At 33.8% G+C, this 26,249-nt stretch overlaps 1 protein-coding gene across 3 annotated transcripts in view; it reads right to left on the reverse strand.

Annotated features, from left to right (window-relative positions):
- The window catches only part of LOC139689417 (collagen alpha chain CG42342-like), a 542,037-nt gene that overhangs the window by 95,715 nt on the left and 420,073 nt on the right, over positions 1–26,249 (reverse strand). For 2 of the 3 annotated variants that reach the window (XM_071586532.1, XM_071586530.1), the window contains 2 exons: positions 22,427–22,495; positions 19,978–20,157 (listed from right to left, as the gene is read on the reverse strand). In XM_071586532.1, coding sequence (XP_071442633.1) covers positions 19,978–20,157; positions 22,427–22,495 — 249 coding nt within the window. Of the gene's footprint in view, positions 1–19,977; positions 20,158–21,811; positions 21,866–22,426; positions 22,496–26,249 lie in introns of all 3 variants that reach the window. The other variant, XM_071586531.1, reaches the window with a different exon arrangement.

The raw sequence follows: 26,249 nt of genomic DNA on the forward strand, positions 1-26,249 counted from the left end.
GCTATCTTTTGTTTACTTGCAAGACTATCTTTTTCAAAGACACTGGATGAAGATTTCAAACTACTGTTTTAACAACTAATATGAGATTTTACAATAAAATACTGCCCATTTACCGAGAGGAAACAATTCTACAAAAAATATTTTAAGAATTGACTTTGAGAAGAATATAATCTAAATATGGTGAATTTATTTGATTCAATTAAATTTTGCAAGCACTGATAACACTTAGTATTTATATGTAGAATTGATACATAAAACTCAAAGTGAAAGTATCTGGCCCCCCCCCCACCCAGATGTGAGAATTGCTCACACCTCTTCTTAAAAAAGGGTGAACTCTACCATCATCTATGAAACTGCCTTTTGGGTTTATAACTGTGTTTATGGTTTTTTATATTTGACTCATCCCAGGCCAATGACATTTGCTCTGCTACCTTGCAACCTGAAAATGATATTATCCTAAGAATCATTTTTGAGAATAGTATGCAGCAAGAAATGTGGAAGCTATTAAATACAAGCTAAAAATCTTCATCATAGGATATCCACAGCTGATGATATTCTTAGAAAAAGTGCTAAAAGATCTCACTGGACCATTGCTATCTTAGTACAACAAGAATTGGATAAAGATACTGCCACTGGACGCTATCAAATTTTCATGTGAGCAATTATATCACTCAGTTCTTCACCAAATGCCAAGGCCCGCAACATTCCAACTTATACACAAAACTTGATGGGCCCTTGAAAGAAGAGCTAATCGAATGGGCTGAATACCTAAAATTCACAGAGGCCAGGTACTTATGGGACCACCCTCGTACATAGACCATACATAACTTTAATGAGAATAATCCATTCTCATGTTGGACCACTTAACTATCCCAAAAACATTCAACACAAAGCTGAACTAAATAATGAGCAGCCTGCACATCTTTGCCCCATATGTTTAATAATGCCTCTTTTTACTGGATCATTTCTGAGCTAAGAGGACATCAAGGTTGGCATGAAGATTTTCATAGTGCGTAGCTTGTGAAGGCTACAGGTTCATAGTTCACATCTAGCTAATAGTTAATAAGAAAAATAAAGAAAGCAAATGAAAAATTTAACCTTCATGTTCAATGTACTACTTATAATTTAATCCAAAAATAACAGGAAGTGGAATGGAAGTGAAAAACAATACCATTCAAATCGTTGGTTTTAGCAAAAAATAAGATACTACCTTTTATATGATGGCATAGAAGAATATAAGTGAGTCAATCGGTATGACTAGTAATATGCTACACACTACAATTTCATTACACCCTAATCATGAGTGCATTACATTAGCCATCACAGAAAATTTTTCTGTGCAAGGGAGAATGGCCAAGAAAAGCTAAAAAATCACTATGAGAGCCATATGGACACCTAACACCATTTATTCACTTAAAACCCTCTGCTCTGGGATAAATGTGTGTGAGATAATTGCTCAAAACAATCATTCAATTATGAAATAGAGACGAATATAATTAATTTTTTTTACAGTACACACTACTTATGGTGGTTGCCAAAGTGTGAGGTTTGACTTATGATTGATCAAGAATACTTAATTTACACAATTTGCAAGCTCACATGGGGCAATATTATGTTAATTTCTTCATGAAAGTTAGGACTGAAAAAAGTCCAATAGCCACAGACAAAGTCCTTTTCTTGAGAGAGCACTTTCCTTAATCTCTCATGCATATGCCAATGCAATAAACAAGGACTAATGAATGTTACTTCTGGGGGATTGGGATGGTGCAGAGGCTAATGTATGTGTCTATTTTCTTTTATGTTACATTCTTCATATAATTGTGTTTACTTATTTAATGTTAGCTATTTATGCTTCACTTATATTTGACTTATGATAATTAGGGGACCAAGATGCGATGGCAAATGTACTGGCTTCCCACCGAGAGGGTCCGGGTTCAAATCCAGCCAATGGCTGATATTTTTCAGTGGTAACCCTACTTGAGGTGCTTTGTGGAGAGCACTTTTGAGTGAGTATGCGGATGTTAGATGGGACATAAAACTACGGGCCCTTTGGCGCTTTTCGTTAAGAGTAGGTTAGGCTAATGCAGACACCTGGTTTCTCTCCACCCTTCCTCCTCTCCCACCCATCCCTAATGGCACAAAAGACCTTAGCTGTCGATCACCTCCAATAAATACTACTTTTATGAATGTTACCCAGGGTCCCTAAAAGAAATTTTAGTCCCAGCTTAAAAATCTTTGAAAACCTAATAACTTAAGAAAATTCTGTAATTAGTTTATAAACTTGAAATACAAAAATCAAAATCCCTAAAACATATTACTTCATCGGTGAACCCATTTTCAAAAATCATTTTCACTGTTGTCATGCAGATTGAATGGCTAAATGGATATGCATTCCACATGTATGCCACAAGACATCTCTGCACCATCACAAGACTGCCTCAGTTACAGCAAGTCTGTCTGGCATGAGAAGTTAGGGTGCTAAAAATTTAGTTTTATCTAATTATGAATTTGCTTTCAATGCACAGAGTTCAAAAGAAAAATGATCTCTTAAAATCAATAAATACAATAGTCTATTAATATTATTTCTTGGGAAAGACCTCATCCACCAAATCATGGGACTTGAACATTCCCTCAACATGAGAGACAAACCTGGGTGTCCATTCACAACCTATCCAAAATCTTAATTTCATCAGTAACCTTGAGCTTCCATTTTAGTTTTTCTATAAGGGTCCATTGAAAATGAGATGTGTTAGGGTTCAATTAGTACCTAAATCTTGTTTTCAACCAGCTTGAATTATCATAAGCCTTACAAAGCTATTACCATACGGTCATTTTGGTGTGGGAAAGGATTTTATCACAAATTAAATGAAAACGAGATAGCCAAGGCCATACAGGTGCCTGTAAACTTGATTGACACTAGGTTGTAAAGGGGGTGGGGAAATAAAACAAGTTACAAGTAAGAGTACGTTCTTTACAAGTAAGAGGTACAATAGGGAACACCTACTAGGTCACTAGGGATTGTTTAAGAAACAGTGTCCCACATATACCTGAATCACACACCAAAAAGGCAAAATAAATAATAAAATTAAAACAAACTTACAACCACTCGATCACTAGGGTGTGTTAAGGAATAACGGTCACTCTTGTGAATTGCATTCACACACACACACTCAGGGTTCACAAGGATCTCTCCTATGCCAGTGATCGGTCAATCACTCAGATGAATGCCAAATTATAAAATAGATATAATGAAACAGAACGGACCTACGTAAACAAGCAATCACTCAGGTGTGTTAGACCTTTGTGAAATGCATTCACACACACACTCAGGGTTGACAAGGATCCCTCCTATGTCAGTGACAACATTATCTTATGTGCTGTACTTCTTCCAAGCTGTTCTTTTGCTATTAATTACCATAAACTAATTGCTATAATACATTCTTGTGCATGTGTTCATTGTTTCCTAGTAACAGTGCTATTTTGTAACATCATTCAATTCATTCAATGAGAACAATAAGGTGGCTTATATATCAAATGAAAATTAATAAATTCATAAAAAGGATTTTATTTCTCCTTAAATGCTCTCATGCATTTTTTTATAGGATGTCAAAAATTTCAATTTCACAAAAATATCAAGTTATGAAACCTACTGTTCAGCATTTTCATGCCCGGAACCTTTAACACAATGATAATTTTTGCTGTTTTTCTGAATTATAGAATAAAACTGACATGAATTCATACAAGTGGATTATATGTGAATAACATCAATCAAATTTTACTGCCTTTGATCAAATCTCAAAGTTGATGTCTTATGAGTATTCAAGATCAAGGGAAAGTGAATTACTAGAACTTCAAGCAACAGAAAAATATATTAAAAGAAACAATGCAACTTTCATGGATGCTATAGCAAAATGATCCATTCCATTAATAATATAGGCTATGAAGCACTGAAGTTATTCACAGCATATATGCCTTCCAGAAAGACTCCTTTAAGGTGCAACACGTGAACCACCTAATTAAATTTGACCACAAGTGGAAAACCAATGTCTTCTGAGATTTCTTCCATAGAGGACCATATTTGCTGGGAGAACAGTTTTGCTGGATTTGCAGCCGGTGTCTTTGGGTCACAAGTACTTGGTGCTGATATCATACATGCCTTATGTACATTAACAATCCAATAAAGCATGATCTTATTCACTGATTGAGTTTTTCTTAATATGCATTCAAATGTTGCGGAAAGTGTTTGACTGCCTTCTTCATTGAAATTTTATACTCTTTGTTGATTCATATGAATTCCAAAATGAGTTCTGGAAAGTACTAGCTTTTCTTTTTAATTAGTTAAACATCTTCAAAATTAATGCCATACGTTGGTCATCTCATGGTGTGTTGACACGGACAACACATAACGCTGACTTCAAAAAAGCTGAATTGGCCACAAAGCCAGAAAGTCAGTGCTTTCTGCAACTAACTTGGCAGTTTATAGATATTTACAAAAACCAAGATCATTCCAACATAAAAGACAGTTTTATTATTTCTGGTGCCAGGATACGTACGTTCAACAAAAAACTAATCAGCCATTCAGAGCATACTTGACTAGACAGGAACTCAAATGAACAATCAGAGCAAATCACATTAAATGGGAGATGAAAATAAGATGGCCAAAAATTAGCATCAAGCACTACTCACTTGAAAATACCAACTTCAATCCAGGATAAATATTGTTCCTGTAATATGGACTTATGCAGAAGAAATTCCCAGAGACTATGTTCTTCAATAGCATTACACCACAAATATACATATATATGTATACATACTCATACACCCACACCTTTGATATCTGAATTGTACAGTAGATAACAGCACTTAGCCTTTAAGTAGGTAATGCAGCTATAGAAACTGACTTACTACCATCACCAGTGGACAGCAAAATGCTTCAACACTTCTGGCTGTAAAAATGTCTAAAATCAATTTCTTCAAGTAAAATAAAACAGTTAAAAGCAACTGAAATAATAGTTCTAATAGCAGCTTGGTATATTTTGTACTCACAAAGATGTCCTAAATCATGGACATTAATTTATACGCACAAATATTATCTTTCATTATTATCAATATTAAAAGAACCAATAAAAAGAAAACAATAAATCTGTTAAATTTAAATTTTCTCTTTTTCTATTTCACTTAATTTTTGGAAGACAAATTCTTTAGTAAATCCAATTAGTTATTATATTTGAAGTCATAAAACCAATATCATCAGAAACACTTTTTTTCTGATAGTGAACACATAGTTAGATTCTTCTTCATTTGCAGTTCAAATTTATCTATCAAATCATCCAACCATATTGGCAACTTATATACTTAAAGCTTCGCAGCTTCAATCAAAATAATCTAAACCTTTGAGCATAGTATGGGATCACTTGATGAGCTTATTATTAATAAAAGAGTTTATAACATACTGTTGGTGCTTGCAATCACATAGACATTTATCCATCACATACTCTTGAGTTCTATAATGCATATTTAAAGAAATTCTAACATAAACACAGGTAGGTTATCAACATATCTACTGAAGGCATAAAAAATCCATAGCTAGAATTTTAATTCTCTTATTTTAAGTGCATCATTGAAAAAGTCAGTGAATAGCAATAAATAAGGACTTACATTTTTATTGCATCAATAGGATGTGAATACTAATCAACATTTGTTGTTACACTAATGTTTACCATTATTTTGTAAATTGCCATTTCTACATTGAAGATTTGCCAATTTTGTCATCATGCCGAAGATCAGTTCAGTTTTTGAAGCTATCAATGAATAAACAACAAGTAAAAGTCAATAGTTTTTTACCCGTTATCAACTAGTATTTTTTTGAGGTTATAAGAACAGTGGTAATAGCTCTGTTCTTTTAATTGAGCGCTTTACCAAACATTTAAGTTTTCCAAGAGATTTAGAGATAGAAATAGTGCACGTCAATTTTTGTTGGGCAAATTTTTCCTTGTAGTACCCACTGGCAAAAATTCCAATTAAATCCAAGATTTGCCTTTTAATTCCACTTACTTCTGGGTGAAATTAATCAGAACAAACTCATTCCATTTATGATACAATCCCTATTAATTCCAATTTATTTATGCATTAATACTGATTCAGTCAATTGAAGTCCATGTATATATCCAGTGGTGACTAATAGATTTGTAAAGATGAAGATATTCTGAATGACTTCACAATTTATTTATACCTTCTGAAGGTGCCTAACTCAGGTGCATTCTCTCAAGCAGTGTCGAATATGACATATCACCTGTTTTTGTGGCATAATTTGCTTTTTGATTAGAATATACCTGTACGATATTTTTATAATGCAACATCATAAGCTTTCATCCACTTAAAAGGAGACATTATTTTGCAATGTGAAGGAATTCTAAGACGTGATAAAGTATACAGAAGAAATAATAGAAAGCAACACCTACACATACTTCAGGGATTCTGTTGAACTTTGATTAGCAGGATATTGCCATCACCCTACAGAACCCTATTGCTCTATTAAGACCCTCATACTATTTACCTGCTTAATGCAATGGAAAATGATTTTTCAATCCATCCCTTCATACCAAATATTCTCCCTTCTACATCTACCATCCTTCAACATCCTGCCACTTCTGAAGTATCTCCTCTATCCATTATTCCTGTGAGCAGAAAATTTTGAAGGCAAAAATTGTAGAGTATTTCACAATTTCATCAAATCTAATTCCAGAGTTGATTTCAAGTTCTGTTATCCTCCTCACAAAAAAATGCTCTATTCAATGTTTGCTCACTAAAGCATTATCGCAGCAAAGATTGCATCCAGCAATGGAAAATGTAGTACAACTTAAGGCTCAAGTACTTCTACATCTACATTCTCCAATAATTTTCTAGCCATGATAAAATGTAATCAAATAGAGGCTCACATAAATAAACAGGTATAAATGGTTACCAAGGTATACAGAAAAAAATCCAATTATGTCTCTTGTCAAATCGGGAACAAAACTAAAACTCACATGCAAAATATAAAAATCAGAATGCAGGCTATTGAAAAGGCAAATGCATGTAACTTTTTATTATATGCATGAACTCTACAAGTACTATACAAGTAGTCTAATGTACTATAATAGCTATAAGTGGAATTTTTAGCCAAGAAAGCTGTTAAATGTATCATGCAGTTTAGGTTTGGTCATACTTTCAGTTAACCAAGGTAACTTGGGGGTAAACTATAGCCATTAACAATTCCCATAGAAGAAGCCATAAAGAAAATGGAAGATGGAAGAAAATTAGAATCTCATAGAGGAAAGGGTTTACAATACATCAATAAACTGATAAGGCTTTAGCACATAGTTCGCAGGTATGCAAAGTTATAGGCCATGTGACATACCTGGTGCACATCAACCAGCAAACCAGATATGTGCATGCAGGCCATTTATGTAGAAACAATATGGTAGAGTTGGGGTTAGAGCCATTCCTTCCAAAGGTACATAGATCGTTTGAAAGTCCAGGGGCAGCTGACTCCTCAGACACTCCCACTTCCCTGCAAGAAGAGCCAGCTGAACCAAATATACCTATGGTAACCATATACCCATGAAGAAAGCAACTACAGGAGAGACTTTATCTAAATCTGGATCAAAGCTTAAGAAATGTATGTTTTTCTGAATGTGGGCGTGAATGCAATTGATGACAGAGAAATGAGCTGATATAAATGAATATTTTCAAATGCTTAATTGTATACAGAGGTACTTCACTGAATTTCTTAACATATGTGATACAACAGGCGCACTCTATAATGTGACCTCACTAAAAATCTACAGGTACAGGTCTGTATTTCAGACTGTAAATATAAAACAGTGTGGGATCTATACTAAGATGAGTGTATACTGATCATTGGTTATTTGATGCTTAAGTGTTTTTCTAGTTCAAGCATGCAGTTGCCAAATTTCAAACCTATTTCAAACATTAAAACCACATTAAGAATAGTTAACCTTCAACATCTACCATCAAAAATGTATGAAAACATCTATAAATGAAGAAAAAGTGGGATCCGCTTATGTTGAGTAATAATAAAGTCATAAGCATCATTTCAAATAGTTTTATATTTTCACTTGCATTGTATTCAACAGAATGTGGGGAAGTTAAGCTTTTATTTATACAAAAATAAATTAAATAACTTATTGTCCAGCATATTTAACAAGAGACGTTTGAAGTAGCAGTAGCATGCAGTTAACTCATTTGGAGGACACAATATACAAAATTTGTTAAACCAGGGGCATTGGGGTATTCATGCTTTTATGCTGTTAGGGAAACCCTTAATTAAATTATGTAAAACTGCTGTTTTGCAAAACTTTTCCATTTCCTTGAAAATGATGAAGTGATAGAAACAAACTTGAATGTACATGTCAATTTTTTTACAAAAGACTAATGTTCCCCAAATATATCATTGTTTAATAAGAGCATCTTTAGTAAGGTCTCAGTCCTCTATGTCCATGCGTAATAGTGTTTTAACAGCATTCCTCTGGCTACAGCTCATATTGCAAGATAACATTTTATTGAATTTTACAGGAAAATCAGCATCACTATGAGAACCAACATACTTTTAATTAAGAACAACATGGACAGAGGTGATGATGAAAATAGTCTGAACAGACACTGAATAAAAGAGTACGACCAAAACTGTGGCATCACATGAAAATGCCAGGCATGATTTCATACCCCTACACTATGATTTTAACCTGGCACTAATGATGCTTAATGCAGCTTTTTATGTAAAATTATTGTCACATTAATTCAATTCTGATCCTCTGGAAGTCAAGGAAATGCATAATAACGGAGTCCTAGTCCTATACCAAATTGTGCAAAATGGTAACATTTTCTTTCTGGATAATAAATATTATTTCAAATATTTATTGCTGTCAACCTTCATGGTACTCATAACTTCTAAACAAAATGCATAGTTTCTAATTGTATCCCAGGTCATTTTAAAAATTACATTGAGCAATAGGCATCAAGCTAGTCCCTCAGAGTATAAGACAAGAGTAAAATTATGGCAAGTGCAATTTCACACACTGAATGATATTTTGACTAAAATGTAGGAATAGGGCAGTGCACAAAATTATCTTCATTGATCATGACTAAGACAAGGATTTCGCTAAATGTGAAGACTGCAGAGGGCCACATGAGAATTTTAGATATTACAAGAAAATGATCTAGATTAGGTTTTAACGAGTCCTGGAAGATATCAACAAAGGCCCTTGAAATATTTTATCCTTTGGATATGTTCTTTATTGAGTCACATTATCTGACTGCCCAAGATTTCATAAAATAATAACTACTTATTTTATTTTCAATAGAATATTATCAACAATGGCTTATAAAGGTCTAGAGGGTGTGCCAAAAATCTCTTAAAAACTTTGAGAAATTGAACCTAGCCTCAGGAAAGCTAGACCTATGTCACCCCATTGGAAAAGGCATAAAATATCAAAAAAAATTAGGGAAAGAGGAAGAGAAAAAGGTTCCTCTTTCTTCCATCTTAGTACTCATTTCAATAAAGTATATACACATACAAGCTAGGATCTCTCTGTGTGACTTTGAAATGCCATGCTTAGATATTCTAAAAAGTATAATGATATAATGTGGCAGTAATTACTCATTAATAGGTTGTATTACGTCTTAACACATAATGTAGAACATTGAAAATGTATTAAATTAATAATGAATTTTATGATTTTTCAGAATTTTGCAGTGCAGATTACAATCTAATGTAAAATTAGCTACTTGCCGATGAATTTGAGAAATTGCTTCCATATACCTAGTTTCAAAGAATAAGTATACCTTTAATATGATATATTAAATAATACCATATGCATCCAAGATATAGTTTGATAACTAAATTAGCTCAAATCAATTAAAAACATAGGAAAATAAAATTTCTGACGCGAAGGATAAGGAATGTTACATGATCTAATTTCATTCATAAATAAACTTAGACAAATTATACCCTTAATATTGCCAGGGTGGCCACTCATTTCCAGCACTCCGATTCCTGATTTACCCTTGTTTTTGTAACAGATGGACAACCTTCATTTGATTTAATTTCTCTGAAGAAGATGGTCCATGACAGCATGCTACATTTATTATAAATACATATCTTGTCCCTTAAACTACAAATTTGGACAATGCCATATTAGATGCCATCAAGAAGTTTTTCACATGCAGTATAGACTGCATTGGCATTATGAATAACTGATGGAAGCACTTTTCCACTTGATATCAAGTGGAAAAGTGCTTCCATCAGCTTTTCATTATGTTCAACTTCCACCACATCATGCCTGAAGCTACTCAATTTGTGCATTGGCATTGTTGAAAACAGATTAATTATGAAATGGAAGGAAAATAGGGCGCCATTTTCTTTAAAATCAATCCGAAAATTGGACAAAACGACCTCTACCAGAGATGCAGTTGCAGATTCCTCCCTGCCCACTAATAATAACCTGACTTACAATGAAAATACAATGAAAGATAAAAGTGCATTTTTTATAGATCCAAGGAAAATATGCAGAAATTTGTAACAAAAATGATGAAAATGTAATTTTCTTCTCCCTTCCTGATAAATACTGATTTACGAGGGTCATCCGGAAAGTAGTACCCGTTCGTGCCGCATGAAGTGCTGACGACGCGAGTAGCCGCTGGACGAGGTCAGATAGCTTCAGTGGCTTGTCTGCCTTCTCTGAGCCAAGTTGCGTGACGCTAGCATTGCCTGTGTTGTTTCTGTGATTGTTTACAATGTTTAAAAAAATTGAGAACGCCGCCAGTTGTGAAGTGAGGGCAGTGATTAAATTCCTCAATGCAAGAAACGTTCGCCCATGTGATATTCATCGCCAATTAAAGGAGGTGTATGGAGACAATGTAATGGACGAGTCGTCTGTTCGGCGGTGGTGTCGCAACTTCAACATGGGGAGGGGGAACACACACGACGATGAGCGTTCGGGGAGACCGTCTGTCATTACAGACCAACTGGTGAGCTCAGTTGACGAATTCGTGAGGAACGATCGGCGCGTCACAATTGATGACATCTGTGAGCATTTTCCCAATGTTTCTCGAACAATTGTTCATGAAATTGTTAAACACCATCTGCATTATGCAAAAATTTGTGCAAGATGGGTCCCTCGCGTATCTCAATGAGCTGGCGGCGAAGGACTATGCAGCAGGAATACAGAAACTTGTCACACGTTATGACAAATGCCTAAATTTGCTTGGAGATTATGTTGAGAAGTAGTTTAAAGTATCCTCTTTCAAATAAAATTTTTTATGTTTGTTAATATTTACTTTTGTGTCTTTATTTCACGAACGGGTACTACTTTCCGGATGACCCTCGTACAATGCACCTAAAATATAATATAATGTCAAACATTAGGGGCGGACTAAAGAGCATTCAGTATATTTCATAATAACAACAACATTCAATGTAGTTCTGAATAAACATTTAATACATATTTATGCAAGATGGCATGGGCTTACTTATCAATGGAATGAATATCTGCTAAAAATAGTTTTTATGTGTGTGCCATGTCATATGAGTGTTTATTAATCTTAATATTTGTAAATATATTTTTGCCTATTAGGCAAACAGAGCTTATTACATAGCTAAAATACATGCATAAACAAATGAGTTTTCCAGAGAAGGGATCATTTTAAGGTGAACCAGTAGCATCCATAATATAATAACCAAAAAAACCTTGAAACCCTCAAACTGAAATGATATATAGTAAAATAACACCAAGGTCATCAGAGTAAATGATTTTTTTTCTAATGTATCACTTCTAAAAAGCTAATCCATCACAAGACAAAAGCAAAAAATGGTTATTTTTGAAAAGGCATTTTCATTGCTATGGATATCAATTATCAGAAGGCATTTTTTCATTGATATGCCTCAAAAAAAGGTATTAGTAAAAGTAAACATGGTCTCAATGAGTACATATGCAATGCCTAAAAATTAAATGGAGCAGAAGTAAGTTAATAGCTGTTGAGAAATCTGCCTCAAAACAAAAGTTGGGTAGCCTAGCCAATGGTTCCGCAATAAACACAATAATGTCTTTAATTAGAGAATTATATGGACCATAATCCTTACTGCAGGATTTTAAAAACTTCTTTACAGTCGATATATTATCAAATGGGGGTAAAAAATTCCATTTGAAATTTAAATTATTTGGAGGAAGATTTTGCTGCACATGGCCAATTAAGAAAAAGAAATTATAGTATCTGTAGCAAAGGAAAGATTTCCTTTTTCATTATCATGACCAACTTCTTCATTGATTACTTTCAATGCTGACTGATATTACAAAATTGAAATTGAAAAATAACTAACTTGGCTTTTACACGTAGAAAAGTTATTTGCGACCTTGGTTTCATCACAGTATAACATCTTCAGGTAAAAATTGACAGGTCAAACACAGTATATACATATATCTCTGGGCGGAGGTAAAGTGGAGGGGAAGAGGAGGGAGGAAGGAAAGGATTGGTTGAGGAAGGAAACGATTGGTAGGAAGAGGAGGGGAAAGTTTATGGTTGGAGTTGGAGCAGGAGGATTGGTCAAGTTGATAAATTTAGCAGGCTGGGAGGAAGGATCAATTCAATGTTGAAAAAGGTTTGCTTGGCGTTGGGTTAGTTCGCAGAGGAATGGGGAATGGGTATTGTTGGAGGACGGGGAGAATGGCTCTGGGTAATGAGTCAGGTGATTAAGTAGTGGGCTGGGAGGAGGGGTTACTATACTGTTCAAAAGGTTTGCTTGGTGTCAGGTTAGTTGGCAAAGGAGTGAGGGGAAATACCATAACAGGGAACGTGAAGGGTAGAGAAAATCGTTGGTCAAAACATCTCCATATACATATATGTATATACTGTGTTTGACCTGTCAATTTTTACCTGAAGAAGATATAGTGTGACAAAACCTAGGTCGTAAATAAATTTTCTACATGGAAAAGTCAAGTTAGTTATTTTTCAATTTCAATATGAAGATTTTCCACCAAGTCACGCCGTTGCATAATAACAGAGACTTTGTCTCTGTTATTATGGAACAGTTCCACTACATCACACCTAAATCTGTAATTTATAATAATCTGTTTAACATTTCATACAAGCCTCTTTCTCGTGCAAGCTACCACTGGTTTTGTAAGAGAGGTAGTAACTAAGTTAATCATTTCTAAGAGCTAATAATGCCTTAATGTACCAAAGAGTGTCCTTTTAGTGAAGTTACATTTCAGTAATTTTTTAAGGGTATCACGATGGTGCGGTGGCTAATGTACAGGCTTCCTATCGAGAGGGCCTAGGTTCAAATCTTGGAGATGACAAATACTTTTCAGCAATATCCCAATCCCTGCTTGGGGTGCTTTTTGAAGAGTACTTTGAGTGAGTATGACGCCTGTCAGATGGATGTTAAACTGCGGACCCCTTGGTGCCCTTTGATAATAGTAGGTTTATGCCAAGGCTGGGTTTCTCCATCCTTCTTCCTTTCCCATCTATCCCTAATGGTGCAAATGACCTTAGCTGTCAGTCCCCAACCCTAAAACTCCCACCAATAATTTTTTTAGACAGCAATGTTCAAAAACGTCTAGGAAATCACCTAAAAAAGTGTGAAAACTAATTTGCATAACTGAGTCTGTACAAATACCATACCAATCGATGTATGATAGAAGCACTTAGAATCTCTTTGAACTTCTACTGCTATGGGCCTAATAGCTATGGCTTTACTTCATTTAAAAAATTTCTTTGGGGTTATTTGAGTCTTAAAAATGAAGCTTATATCTTGATGGTCAGACAGCTGGCAGTCAATAATACTTATACTATACAGTTCAAAACCACAATTGGTAATTACATTATGTAGGCAGGCCTAAATTGGAATTGGCTGTTAGTTTTCCCAGCATAAATTACAGGAGAGTAGAAGACTTTCAAGAACATAACAATCAATAGTTTTCAGTATTGCCTCAATGTAGAAATCCCCACATTTACCATCAAAATTAAGAAAAGGGATAGTGATAGTTCCAGTTGATTACAGAAATGTTCAAATACACCATTAGGGGAATAATACACAGAAGGTTTGATCAGATTCAGGTCCTTCAACATGATTGCAGATATTTCAAAGTTCAATTCCATACAGAACTTGTCTGAAACAATGACTTCAAAAGGCATACCTTTCAAAACATAAATGCAGGTAACACCATTTTTGGACATAGACCAGCAGTGGAATGATGCCAAGCTACAATTGCTAATGTTATGCACAACAACTTCATTTTTTGTTCGGTAATGTTTATTGAGATATAGTATATTGTAGCCACCATGTTTGACAACTGCTTCTTCCAATGATATCTTATTTCATAAACATCTCACATTTTGGCAATATATATTGATACATATTCAAAATCAGAGGGACTTAGGTTTTGTAATTCCCACTTGGACGTGGGTAACATGCTTAACTGATTAACACAGTTCCATAGCATTGCTGTGGACACTACTTGCAGCTGTGGTGGATACCAGTGATTCATGATTTTTCAACTGCTCAGAGTTCCACTTATTTATTAATGACTGTTGCACCTTTCAAAATGTACTCTTTCTCTTCCTGAGTTGAAAACAGTTTCTGCAGTGTGGAGGAGTAAAATTTTCCCACTTTCACTTCAACTGATCCAATTTTATCTAAAAGAAGATGATTTCTTAGGCTAATTGGTGCACTGAGTTTGAAGGTACTGTATATTTCACCAACTCTCCAAATTACTCTGGAAGTATTCCAAAAAAATGCTTCACAATGTCATTGGGTGTTGCATTGGACAGGACACAACCAACATATAAGAGAGTCCTGCCAGAAACTCACACTAGGTTATGCCCTACTGTAGGCTGCTAACAATTTCCAAACACAGTGCTTCATTTATATTTGCTTCTCTTCTACCACACCATTTGGAAACCTTACTCGTCAGAAATGGTGAATTTAGGACTCATGGTGCGCAATTCTGGGTTCACACTAATGGGGCACCATACTGAGTTTTCGCTGCTAGGGGAAATTGTTTTTTGCCATCAGATTCTAATACCTTAGAAAATGGTACAGCTTTCTTTGTAACACGCTACAAACTGGTATTTTCAATAGATTGGAAAGCTCGTAATTCCACTTTCAAATTTTCAATATTGGCCGCTATAATGATAATATTGGGCTTATTTAAACGACAGAAGGAACACTTCCAATAAATACTACAGTGGTCAGAGAGAGCTTTCAATGAGATATCACTTGATCCCGAACATTTATAGTAACATGCACACGTGCAAATATCACAACTAACAACTTTATCTCACATTTTGAGCTGTTTTACAATAGCCACAGCACAGCACAGCCAAGGTAGTTGCCATTTTTTCCATGAACCTGTTCATGCTATACACCAAATTCTACAGATCATAATATGAGATTTTGTGAATCAAATCTCTCGTATACTGGTCTACACTCAAATAAAAATAGGCACATTTGGTCTTTTTTAAATAGACTCTAAGGTTTATGATCTACTATTAAAGTTAAAATAAAATACTATAAAAGTTCATGGTTATTGAATCAAAAAATAGGACTGCAATGTAGTAAACAATAAGCAGGGTAGACATTTGCATTATGACATTTTTCTTCAAATTGTCTGAGGATACAGTAATAATCAGAACATATAAAACATAAAAAAGAGTGGATGATGAACATAAAGAATGAATAAAAAGAAAACAATATCCAACATAATCTCAAAAATATATGTTATGGCAATTAATGAATTACCATGCATAAATAGGCTGATGGTGGTTTGTGAGAGGTTCACATAGCTCCTTAGCAACATCCCCATAGAGGTTCATGAAGCACCTTGAGGTATCATTGAGCTCATAATATGTAACAAGGCAACAATTTAACTTGAAGGTTATGGGCCACTAAAGGACCTTACAAAAACGTCTACTTGGTGAAATACATTAGAAAATAATTCACATATCTTTATTACTACATTAGCACTGATTTTATACATATATAGCAGATTTGCTAGGCTGAAAGGTCAGTCATATTGGAGAAACTGGTTTAAATGATGATTTATTTACTTAACTACAGTACATAGAGCAAAGGAAAAAATTTTCAGAAGAAAAAACTTCTAGAAAATTATATGGCTATATACCATTTCTATTCTAATATTGACCAACCTTATTTAAAATGTTAATTAATTATGATTAATATGCAAATTGATAGACATATGAGTGGCAGCCCCTTCCACCCCCTTATACTACATCTAATATCAATGATTTACAATTGTGATTGCTTTTGATTTTAGCATGGTCTGTGCATACTCTGACTTACGTTTATCATTATCACTACCTCCTTACTACTATCAAAGCTAAAAATATAATATGCATTTAATCATCCCATATGCATTAATATGCATCTGCATCCCATAATCTTACATAATATCCTCCACCTAAATTTTACTCATCAGTCCTGGGCAAAAATAAAACAATTCCAGACCTTTTTCAGATTTGCCAGACTGGAAGTCACCCAGAATATGAAATCTCTCTGACACCACTTCATATCCTAATAGCACATAGAATTCAGCCAATTGTATGCTCATAAAAGTTGCAACTGCTAACTGCTAACATGAAGAAAAAGCTTATCTTTTTTGAAAATAAGTGTCTTTTTCTTAATGAATCAATAGCAACACAATCCTTGGGGGCATACATTTTCTTCCACCAATTATGCTGTAGCTTGCAGTATTTCCAAAGCCCAAAGTGATGTAGGCCTAGATCTGGAGGTTAGTTAAAGGATTCATCCCAAATGGAATCATCTAATATAATAAGATCATGCTCAATTTGGCATAAATGGAGTAGAGCGAGGTTACATTACACCAATTTTTCAAAAGAATGCGCATTGTAACCATAAAATGGCAAGAGGTTTATATAAAAAGAAAGAAATTTTCACTTAAATTTGAAAATAATGAGCACCAGGTTGTATGGCTGGTAGTTAGCAATTATGGCAGTACCAGTTTTCACCATTCAAGATGTTATACTACATGCATATCATTCCAACACACTTCATTTTGAGTGCAAAAGTAGTTTTGTATTAGGCGATACCTAGAATTTGAAGTAGCATTTTAAAATTCATTTCGTACCTGGACGCAGGAGAAAGACTAATTCCTATGGGTGCCTGAACCCAAATCTTTTTTTCCAATAGATGAAATCATAAACCACATTTTAAATAATTCGTGATTTACAAAAAAAATTTCATCCACCATATTTTTTCATGCTAGTAAGTTTTTACTCTTTCACTGCTGTGGATGTACCTTTTCACCCTCTCTGTGGTGCGCTATCATACTTTGAAATTTTATAAAATCAAAATACATTAATCAAAATTTTCTATCAAATAAACAGTGAATCTAGATTATTTTTATTACATCAATGTTTTTATCATTTATATTATTACATTATTTCTGGAGTAATAAAGGTTATGAAGACACAATACCCACCATTTTTGCCACATGTGAGAAGTAGGATTCAGGAGAATGAACCGCAGCAAAAGGGTTAATTAGCCAATAATTAATTGTGACAACAAGATATTCAGGGATGATATATTCCTATAACAAGTAGTTGGTATTATGGAATGCACAATCCTAGAACTCAGACACACAAACCCAATTTGTTATAAAACCAAAATGATATGTTTCATGCCATGGACAAGTATTTTGTCAGTGATGAAAATGATCCAACAAATTCATCTTATACTATTCCTGCAGCCCATTTGAGACAACAATTGGTGCTTTGTATGATGATGCACTGCCAGGGTTTCCCGTGCTTACATTCAAGCAAACATAATAAATACCCACACATAAGATAATATGCAAATAATAATTTTTTTCTGTTTGTTTTTGCTACTCAACATTTAAATAACCTTCAATAAGAGCCTGCTTCTTTCCTTATATTTCCTTCTTTTCATATTTAATACTATGTCTGTTTCAATTTCAGGATGTTCAATATATAAAGAACTCAGTTTATTAAAATAGTGGGAACAATCAATGAACCAGCCAAAAGCACACTGCCCAATGTGTAGAGTGCCACCAAAGGAGTAGTGTAATCATATTTCCAGTATAACTATGAAGATGGTATCTGATATTACAGGAAATTATCCTTGCTTTGACAACTCATGCATATAGAAGCAACATGTAACAAAAGCTTTTCTCAACAACTAAAAATAAATCAGAATTTTTCTAATTTCCTAACTATTATTAATGTGTGTGTCAAGAGCAAAGCTCACATGATAGCTAGATGCAAACTCATTTAAACCAATATCTTCTGGGTATGTTCGATCACTCATCCTAAGAATGCTTGAAATCATGCACCAATCTCTTATGTAGTTTAAATTACATTCACATATTACTATTTGATTCAGGCATATGAATTCTGCATACTAGATATTTTGCATTAATTTCATTCTAATTTCACTTAATTAATGTCAACATTTAAATTTCTATAATGTTGACTAAATTACTTTAAAAATGGCAGTTTTATATCCCCCTGGCTATCCTATATTTATGTGTTATGAATATATATATATATATATATATATATATATATATATATATATATATATATATATATATATATATGTATGTATAAACATATACATATTTATTTATTTAATTTATTCACAAAATACACACATTATATATCTTTAAGGAAAGTCTCATGGAAAAGAAGCATAATTTAAACGGAGAATAGAGATAGTGCTTGCAAAAAAATACACAGAGAAACACATACAAATGAAACTTATACATATTCCAAATTTTTTGGTAGCCAAATCACCTTCCCCTAGGGAAAGAAGGAATTAAGGAGAAGATTTCAAAAGGAGAGGATGAAGAAAGTGCATGGAAGTGGAAGGCGGGGAAAGGTTTGGGAGGGGAAGAGTTGGTAGGGGAAGGTTTGGAAGAGTGAAATTGATGTGGATGGTTTTGGGAGTGCATAGGGGATGAAAATATCCAAAGATTGGGGTAATTAGTGTCTGATATCGTTTGATACCTGGCTCATTCCAGAAAACAGGGAGCCAGATGGATACACTTTAAGAGATCATTCTAGCGTACCTCCCACCATCCAAACCTCCATTCAAGCTCAAAACAATAGAAGTCATGTATATCTGGCTCCTTGATTCCTGGAATGAGCCACACATCAATATAGACACTAAGGACCCAATCTCCAGATATTTTCTATTTTCATCCCCTTCTGCTCCCAAAGCCTTCCATACTAAATCCATACTTCCAAACCTTCTCCCCCATACCTTTCCTTTTCCATCCAGCATCCTCCTCCTCTTCTCTTAAAACCTTCTCCTCAGTTCCTTATGTCCCTATAGGAATGAGGTTTGCCCACCAAAAATTCGGAATGCCTGTTTTTGCTCACAAGCACTATCACTTTTCTCCATTTAAATTATATATATATATATATATATATATATATATATATATATATATATATATATATGTATACATACACACATATACAATTTTAATATGGTTTATATGAAAGTGTTTCTTTATTCCTACACCTTATAGAATATATCTCAAAGGTCACAGAACCTGTCTCACATATAATTTGTTCTTAAAAGTTAATATTATCTCATAATTAAGGGAGTCATGCTGCAATTTACGATTCATGCTTGAGTTTACCCAGGATAATGAATTAATTATGATGTGTTGATATTCTGTAAGAAATATAGAACACCCTTCAGATACCATACAAAATTGTAAATAGTCTGTCCAGGTAGAAGTTGCGCGGTAAATTTTGCGATCACGATGGTAAAGATTAATATCACCAAAATTTACATGAAAGAATCAAGAAAGAGACTTCTCACATTTACATGTAACTTAGATATTCACCCAAGGTCAGAAATGCTAAACAATTGAAGAGTGCTTGAACATTCACTTTAAAGCTCACCTTAGGTCCAGGAGTTCCTCCAATACCAACAGGCCCAGGAGGTCCAATAGGGCCTACTGGTCCCCGTTCACCAGCAGGGCCGGGGTCCCCAGGTAAACCTTGCCTTCCATCATGACCAGGAAGGCCTTCAGGCCCCTGTGGGCCTGGAGGACCTGGAGGTCCAGGCTCACCAGGTTCTCCCTATAAAATATTAATGAATTTGGACCAATCTTGACTCAAAGAGGCATTTACTCTTTCAATAGAAAAAGCAATGAAAAAATGTGTTGAGATGCTTGCTATTGGCATGCTTTAACAAAAATTCAAAAATACAAATGACAAAAAATTATGAATTTAAAAATTTTGAAATATTATAACATGAAGATTTGAAATCTCACAAGACAATCATCATAGCATATTAAAGTGACATTTTTTACTCTCAAGTTAACCATTCAAAATGAAGAATGCACAAAACAAGATTAGGAAAACTTATAAAATACAAAATTCACATGCAGAAATTTGAAATCATTTCCCCCATGCAATACTTGGAGTTAGAAGTTTTCATAAAAACCAAACCAAAGTTAAAAGGATATACAAGTAATTAGGTGTGCCAATGTTTAGGTACCTATACCTCGATAAGAACAGCATGGAAAAATATATTTCAATTATGCTTACACAAGGTAGATGTCATACAAGTTTGTTAATGACTGTGACAGATGATGCAAAACAATTAAGTTTGGAAGCAATAATTTCAATTACTAGTTTTCTCAATACATGGCATAAACTTTTGCACCATATGTGAATGATGCACAAACTGTTGCACAAAATTGTTTCAAAGAATTAGAGAGTTTTGATTTTCAAGGAAAAACAGACTAGGCTGAACAATTTTTTGCCATATTCATTATTAGGTTCCCTGAAGTGTATATTTAAAATTAGGGACCATATTTGTTTGTAGCTGCTGGATTAGTACTTGATGATTTTTCAATTTTGAAAGCTGTTGTCAATTCAACTTTAAGGGATATGAAATTTTCACTTAAGTTGGCATTGTTTCCTCGCAAATATTTACATCTTCAATAGCTGCCATTTATTCCATGATTTATGGCCAACTGATCACAATAATTACATAAGTGTCATTTACCTGGAATCATTATACCAGTTATGCTGAAGAAAGTTGCACAAAATTAAAATGTGCACATTATTGAATGAAATGCATAACTTGAGTTATTATGGACAAGATTTCTTTGAACACTAATATATTAAATTGCAAAATAAAAATTAAGACTCTTAACATTTAATGACAAAACTGTAAAGAATTTAGAAATTTAGAGAGCTAAAAAGTTCCATTTCTCTAAGAAAAAATTCTTAAAAATTACAAACAAGTATTCTCAAACACCCACTATGATTTGGTATCTAATCTTCATCTTAAGAATAACCAATCAGCCAATGAAATAATTTTTTTATGCATCGGATAAGATCCCAATGACTAGCCAATACATGATTTTCCAGAGAAAAAAGTAAAGTAGCACTTTAAAAATAAATGTTTCAATGTGAACTAAAGTACTGCCTTCAATATTTTTTGTAATGGTGGTTAAATGGAGTTGGAGCAATTACATGACATTGTTTCAGTGTTGACTTTACATTAATAAGATCATGATAATTCAAAACTCTTGACCATGTGAAACATGAGGAACTTTACTAATAGGCAATCAAATACTGTCTTTAGTATTTAAAAGCTTATTGTATTTAAAAACTGTGAATATTAGGCAAATATAATCTTTTGTTTACTAATTTGAATACTCATCAGTTAAATTGGATGAATAAATAACTTTCATTTATATAATATTTAGTTTGCACTTACTTTCAGCATTATGATGCTCTGAGCTGATATGTTATGCCCACTTTCTTGAAGGCCCTAGAAGTATTAGTGTTGAAAAATAAGTAGCTAGAAGGAACTAAATTCTATAAAACTGGGTTGGTATTGAAAGGGTTTACTGTCATCACACAGGGTACAAAAACACAAATTTCCAGAGAGACACATGCTAAAAACAAAAATGTTACAAAAAAATAATTACCCAAGATCTACCAGAGTGCTTAAATTAAACTGGTTAACTTTTATTTTGTTGAGTTTAAACTAGTACTATGAAATTAACTGCAAAATAAAAGGCCTATATTGATATGTGAAGAAAAGCCATCACTGCTTCTCCTTGTACTAAAAGAATATGGTTAACACTACTAGCAGCAAAGTTATGTGAGAAATCAAATATTACTAAAACAAAAAGTCAATGAGTTGTTACAATTACATATCTAAAGTGAAAAGCATTGCCAGTCCATTTCCTCAGTGCCAACGAAGACTATCCATCCCAAGAGCTAGAGACTACTAAAATCCACACAACTACGAGTTAAAAACAATAACACCACTGAAACAAGACAATGTTAGAGTTAATACACATTTTAAAAGCAAGTAACATCTCACCTTAACAGCAACTATTTCTGCATAGCCTAAAGTACCACCTCTAAGTGTGGTAACTGAACGCTTTAGACCCTGAAATTAAAATATTATCTTAAATATCACATTTTCCAGTAAAATGAAGGTTCCAAAAATTCCATAAAAATACTTATGAAATAATAGGGGTATATAAGTAGATATAAATTAATTTCACATTTTTATGCTATCCAAAAGCAGGCATGGGAGGAGCATTTCATGCTGTAAATTATTAGACAAATCTCTCATTTACACCTAAACATTAATAATTATAAACTATTTTTATCATCAAATATACAATGTAAATAAATTACCTTCAGGAAGAATTACACTTAGACACTATGTATACAGGCATATTGCACAAAAAATAAGAAAAATGAATTAAAGAAACTTTAAAAAATTGTGACCGTGAAGCATACTCTGAAAGAATGAATTGGTTATTCCACCAAACTTCCAAAACTATGTTTGGGGCGTTAACTATGTTACAAAATATAGTAAGACACTAACTCAAGGTCAAACAAATTAAATTTCCCACAGGGAAATAAGGAAGAAGAAGGAGTGAGGGGAGGAGGTGACATTGCATAACTCCTTCTTGTATAATGTCACACACAAGTGAAGAGGAGATACTTTCAATAATAGAACATGTACACACTTGCAGTACCACAAAAATTAAAATTAATTTGAGTCATTTCATCTCATAAGGGCAAACTTTCAACTTTAATAAGGAAAGTGTTTTGCACTAATTTATACCATTACTTGACAAACAAACTTAGACATTTAACATTCAACACTGACATGCCACAATGTTGTTAAATGCTGATAGTACAAATGACATTCATTTAATAATCCTAAAAGTTTTGAAATAGGCAGCATGGAACCTATTAGTATAGCAATGTGTTGGCATAATGTCCTCCCATTAGAAAAACTCTGCTCTGATTAGGAAACTATATTCATGGAAAAATGTATGTTTACTTTCATTAAATATAGGCGGGGTTTCATTTGAAGATTAGTTCTTGACTATTCTGAACAATTTCCTAATTCAAGACAAATAAAATGTAATTCCATCTACAACTTTAATGATACAATTATAGTAGATATTTTTTGGAAATTAGTCTATCGAAACCCCATTTTATTATTAATATAGATAAGTTTAAAATAATGACAGAAGTATTTCAACCATTCGAACTGAATGTCCGAGGGACAAATCATATTGCCACAGGAGTATCTACGGCTAAAAGGACATGAAAAAATTGAATGCAAACTTATTTTTAGAAATTGAGAAAATGAGATTGGATTTAAAAATAATTGATTAAGTACCTTCAAAAGTTTGTAGGAAGAATAATTCAAGGTCATACACCAGCAGAAGAAATGTTAAAATTCTTTGCAAAGAGATTAGACTGCATTACATTAGTGAAAATAAACACTGATAGGTCACTTAGGTAAAAGTCTTCAGAATATTCTATTTCTACAAATAGTGACATTATCACAATCTTTAAAAATATCTACTCATTATCTGTAACTTATCAAATGCCAAACTTCTACGAAACTGCTATTTTAATAATTAATCTAATTAGATTGGTGTACTTCGGTGATTTCAAAAAATCTAACTACATACTTCTTCATGCTCCCTGCATCACAGTAAAGCAATTAGAATATGGAAGCACATTTAATGACATACACTGTTCAATTTAAAAAATAAACAAGCATAACTTTTTATTTTTATATACCCTCTCATGCTAAGATTTTTTCCCTGTTCCAGTAAAATATGGCATTTTGCCTAAAAATCCTCCCTATTTATTAATGACTCCCTACAAAATTTGGATATCATGTTAGGGTGACATATATAAATGGTAACTCTTGTTTAATAGAATTATTAGCTATATCAGAAAATTGAGTAGAAATCGGAGGAGAAAAGGGAAGATTAAATACAAAAAATGTTCTATTGATGTTATTTTCAATACAGAGCAGCCTCACAGTGTAAAGCCATAGTCATTTCCAATTTAATTTTCAGCATTGTTATGCTATAAAAAAACAAACCTTTCAAAATATATCCATAGAAACTAAGAAATTTTGCATGTCAGTACAAAAGAAAAAATAGAAATGACAAATCAGCCGACTAGTTTAAAATTGGGGGTGTTAAACATGCAACTTATGCCAAGGGAACTACTTTTGCAAAAAAGATTCATTAATACAAGCACACCGCTCTTAACATATACTAGGATTATAATAGCAACATAGCAAAATGAGCTACAATGGAATTGAAATAAAAGGCCATGGTCAAAAACAGTACCTAGATTATTAACTGTTAAATTTTCAGAAATATCCCTTCTTATGTCACAGTGAAGTGCATCCTTTTACCCATTACAATTGAGTAGAGATTTGTTTTTCAATTGGCCGATAACCATATAGATAAGGGATATGCTGTCATCATATTCTTTCTATGTTGAGAATAGAATTTCTATTTAAGCAACCACATACACTACCACGGTAATCCTAAAAGTACCCGACCCAACAAAGAAAATGCAAAATTTTTGGAAAAAATTTATTTATTTTTCAGCATAATCTCCTTTCAGCTGCATACACTTTTCACAGCGATGCGCAATATGTTCGATACCCTTTTTATAACAAGAACTGTCTTGCTCCTCAAAATAGCCATTAACTGCCAACATCCCTTCTTCATGGTTGGAAAACCACAAAGCCATTTTTTCAAGTTTGCAAATGGAAAATAATCCAAGGGGGCTAAATCTGGCAAATAGGGTGCATGAGGTAGCAATTTAAACTTTAATTCATGAATTTTGCCCATTGCAATAACGGATTTGTGAGCTGATGCATTGTTTTGATAAAACAACACTTTCTTCATAGCTAAATGCGGCTACTTTTGCTTAATTTCTTGGCTCAAATGTTGCAATAAGTTCACATAATATTCACCATTGTAAGTTTTCCCTTTTTCAATTTAGCCAATGAAAACTATCCCACGTGCATCCCAAAAAACCGACACCATGACCATGCCTGCAGATGAAATGGTCTTCGCCTACTTTGAAGGAGGTTCTCCCTTTTGCATCCATTGTTTTGATTGTTTCTTTAATTTGGGTGTGAAGTACTGGACCCATGCTTCATCCATGGTTATGAAACAGTGCTAAAATTCTGCTTTGTTGCCGTGAAACTTTGCTAAACACTCATTTGAAACATCTTCACAGAACTGGTTTTTCTAGAGTGTGAGCAAACGAGGCACCCATCTTGCATAAAGCTTTCATGTCCAAATTTTCAGTTAAAATGCGATATATTGCACTTTTCGAAATGACTGCTATGTCTGCTAGCTCATGCCCTTTCAGTCAACGATCATCCAGTATCACTTTGAGGATTATCTTCACGGTTTCTAGAGTAGTCGCCTCATTTGGTCAACCAATGCAATGCTCGTCTTGAAAGCTCATACGGCCTCCTTTAAAATCTGCTACCCAATAATTCACTGCTGTGAACGAAGGATCAGACTCACCCAGAGCAGAACCCAGTTCAGCTTCTATATAGGTTGGGCTGAAGCTTTTCAAATAAAAGTATTGTATCACATAACGATGACCAATTTTCTCCATTTTCACAAATCCACTGAATACATTCACTATTGATGGCTGCCAAACAAATACTAAACAACGTGGCATCTTCAAACTCGAAAAATATGCTTTAAAAATTGCATACTTTCTAATACAGTGATAGTTTTCAAACAACTAACACCATGTCTAGGTTAGGCCGGGTACTTCTGGGCCTTCCCATGTAAATGGCTATAAGTGGATATTAGCAGAAGACAAACTAATACTTAGAG

This window comes from Hetaerina americana, unplaced genomic scaffold, assembly GCF_022747635.1.
Source record: "Hetaerina americana unplaced genomic scaffold, ioHetAmer1.1.p SCAF_23, whole genome shotgun sequence".
In the NCBI taxonomy this organism is placed as follows: domain Eukaryota; kingdom Metazoa; phylum Arthropoda; class Insecta; order Odonata; family Calopterygidae; genus Hetaerina; species Hetaerina americana.